The 3,153-nt window shown below is 58.5% G+C and overlaps 1 protein-coding gene across 1 annotated transcript in view; it reads left to right on the top strand.

Moving 5' to 3' along the window:
* Window positions 1-938, top strand: part of NDUFS5 (NADH:ubiquinone oxidoreductase subunit S5) — a 1,469-nt gene extending 531 nt beyond the window's left edge. The window contains exon 2 of the mRNA XM_027661335.1: window positions 726-938. Coding sequence (XP_027517136.1) covers window positions 726-830 — 105 coding nt within the window. The 3' untranslated portion in view covers window positions 831-938. The remainder of the gene's footprint in view (window positions 1-725) is intronic.
* Window positions 939-3,153: the final 2,215 nt, after the last annotated feature.

Raw genomic sequence — 3,153 nt, forward strand, 5'->3', positions numbered from 1 at the left:
GGGGGGGGGGGGGGGGGCACTGGGTCACCAAGGTCCGGGGAAGGACATAGGGGGCCCCAAGGGTCTGGAGGGTCCTAATTAAGAGGAGGGGAGGGGGTATGGGGGGCCTGAGGGAGGCACGGGGTGGGTACAGAGGTCTCCGGGGGCCCCTCACAAATAGGGGTGAAAGGAGGGGCATGGGAGCACCAGGGGAGGGGGCTGGAGGCACCTGAAGCGCTGGGTCAGGCTGGGGAGGGGGTGCTGAGGGTCCTGGTCAAGCTCTGGAGAAGGTCTGGGGGCTCCAGCCCGGGGGGGAGAAGGGGGATTGGGGTGGGTTCTGGACCCCCAGCAGCCCCTTCCTCGAGGGCTCTGGTGGCTACAGGAGCCCAGAGAAGCTGCGGCTGCCCCATCCCTGGAAGTGTCCAAGGCCGGGTTGGAGCAGCCTGGGATGGTGGAACCCCATGGCAGGATTTGGAATGGGATGGGCTTGAGGGTCCCTTCCCAACCCAAACCACCCTGGGGTTCGGGTCAGCCACTGGAGGAAATCCTGTCTGGCCAAAATCATCGGGCTGAAAACTCAAATTATCATCAGCTGTAAAACGTGCTGCAGCATCCTGAAAGCCCCGAGGTTTTTGGGAAGAGGCTCCAGCCCGGCTGAGGAGCACCCAGGGCAGGGTTAATGTGGGTTCCACGACCTGCCCTGGGGACCCCCTGAGAGCTGTGACACCCCTCTGTGTCCCTGCCAGGCCAAGAGGCTCCAGACCATCCTGCAGCAGAGGGACAAGATGATCAAGGAAGGGAAGTACACCCCACCTGACTACCACCAGGGCAAGGAGGACTCCAGGCCGTGATTCCCGGGATCCTGACGTGGAATTCCTGCGGGAAGCAAACCCACAGGACACAGGGCTGGGCAGTGACCCCACACATCACTCGAGCAGTAAATGTCCCTTTGGAATGTCTCCTTGGCTCTGTCATTTCTTTTTTGGGGGAGTAAAACCTGGTGTGAGGGGCTCTCCCTGCAGCTGATTTCCCTGAGGGGAATTGGGACACCCTAAAACACCAGAGAGGGGCTGGGAATGTTGCCCTTGAGGGGGTCAAATGCCCCCGGAGCTGGAGGGAGCTGTGTGCTGTCCCTGTGTGCTGGCAGCCTGTCCCTCCTGCAGGAAAGGGATTTCTGCTGGAAATTACAGGAGAGTTGGAAAAAATGCCAAAAAATCTCATCAACCATCCAAGCTCATCCTGCAAAACTGGGCTGTTCCCAGTCGCTCTCCAGCTGTGTGAGGTGAAAAATGACCCAAACACCTCTTTTCCACGTGGATTTGGGGTGGAAGGGGATGGAACTGAGTTCTCTCCTGCCCTCTCACTGTGTGGGAGGCAGGTTTCTTCCCTGGGCTGTGTCAGCAGGATCCATGGAGTGCTGTGGTGGGCAGGGGGGTTGTCCCTCCCAGGGGGAGCTTTTCCTTCCATTCCCTCGAAATCCTGCTCGGTTTTGGGACAACACTGAAGCAGGTGAGTCCCTGGAAATGGAGAGGGGCCGGATTTGTGCTTTAATCCATGGTTTTAATCCTGGTGGTGGTGGAGTTGGTGCTGGATCTGGGATGCAGGGGGAGCCTGTGGGTTTCCCGATCCTGACAAATCCCCACGCTGGGTGACAGAGGCTGATCCAAGTGTGGTGGAACCTCCAGCAGCAGGTGACAGGAGGGGAATTCCCTTGGGAATCCCCCTCCCAGTGCACAGGGATCCCTCCTGGGAGCAGAACAGGCTCCTGAAGCCCTGATTCCAGGCACAGGCCTGGAATTGCTGCACACTCAGATACAAGGGGTCACAGCTGGGTGCTGTGTTTTCAGGGCTCTGCCCAACCTCTGAGCCATCCTGGGGTGTCCAGGGCCGGGACCTGAACCAGAAAAGCTCCATTATTTCCAGAGAGTCCCCTGGAAGAAGCACTTCCCTGGATTTCACCCTGTTTCCACGCGGGCTGTGGTAGCCACAGCCCCACAGGTGCTGTCCCAGCGGAATTTGACCTTCTTTTGGGATTTCTGCAGCTCCTCATCCAGCTCCTCTCCCTCAGCTCTCTCCAAACCAGCCTTCCCGAGCGCTGCTGGGAGGTTTCTCCCTTCCCCCAGGGCCCAGATGGATCCGTTGCTCCAGCCCAGATGGATTCCCTGCGCTCGAGCTGAGTCACGGCTGGGGACGGAGCTGCAATTCCCCCCCTGGTAGAGCCCCAAATTCCGGGTGTGGGTTCAAATCCTCCGAGCCAGGGGTAAGGATGTCAGCACTGGGGTGGATCTCTGCATTCCAGATGTGAAAGGAGGCAGGAGGGAGCTCCTGGGGTGGGAAACACAGGAGGGATGTGGGAGCAGTGTGAGGAAATGGGCAGAAGTGGATGGTTTCAGGTGGAAAGGCCCTGAGGGGCTGAGGAGCTGCCAGAGCTGCCAGAACAAGTAAATGATGGATAAAGAGGGAAAATTGTGCTGGGCATGGAAGCGGAACAGTGACACGTGAGCCATTGGCCATGGAGTTATTTATCCACAGGGAATAGTTGTCCTGGAGGGATCTGGGAGGAGGAGAGGGCGGAGGGGATGGGACTGTGTGAATGGGGGGGGTGTGGGAACCCACATGGCACCTCCAGGAAACACCCAGCTGTTCCAGGACCACGATTTCCCAGGATCAGCCCCTGGGTTCCACTCAGGGATGGAAATTTGGGAAGCGAGGCCAGCCAAGAGGTCAAACCTTTGTGTCCCCCGTGCCATGTCTGCCCCCCCCCAGTTGTTCATTATCATGATGGTTAATGATGCTTCCCTTTCCCAGAGAGACACTGTGTACTGTGGAGAGACCGGGAGTGTGGAGGAGGCTTTGGGAAGCAGCAGGATCACAGGGTCTGCCTCAGGAATGACTCTTCTGATGGCAGCTTGACTGTGACAGTCCTTGCCTTGGTGGCATCACAAAACCCTCCTGAGCTGGATGTGAAGGCTGGTGGTGCCTGGTGCCACACCACAGCACGGGCTGGTGCTCCCAGGAATTGCTGCTTGGGGAAAAAAAAAACCCAACCAATCCTGTGATTGGGAAGGGTTGCTTTTCCAGGGAGAGGGGAAAAAAAAAAAACCGGGCTCAGCAAAAAGCCTGGCAGCCTGCTGGTGGTGAGGGTGACTCATCCCGCCGAGCGGTCCAGATGTC

The sequence above is a fragment of the Corapipo altera genome, unplaced genomic scaffold (assembly GCF_003945725.1).
Source record: "Corapipo altera isolate COAL_440 unplaced genomic scaffold, ASM394572v1 201, whole genome shotgun sequence".
Lineage (NCBI taxonomy): Eukaryota > Metazoa > Chordata > Aves > Passeriformes > Pipridae > Corapipo > Corapipo altera.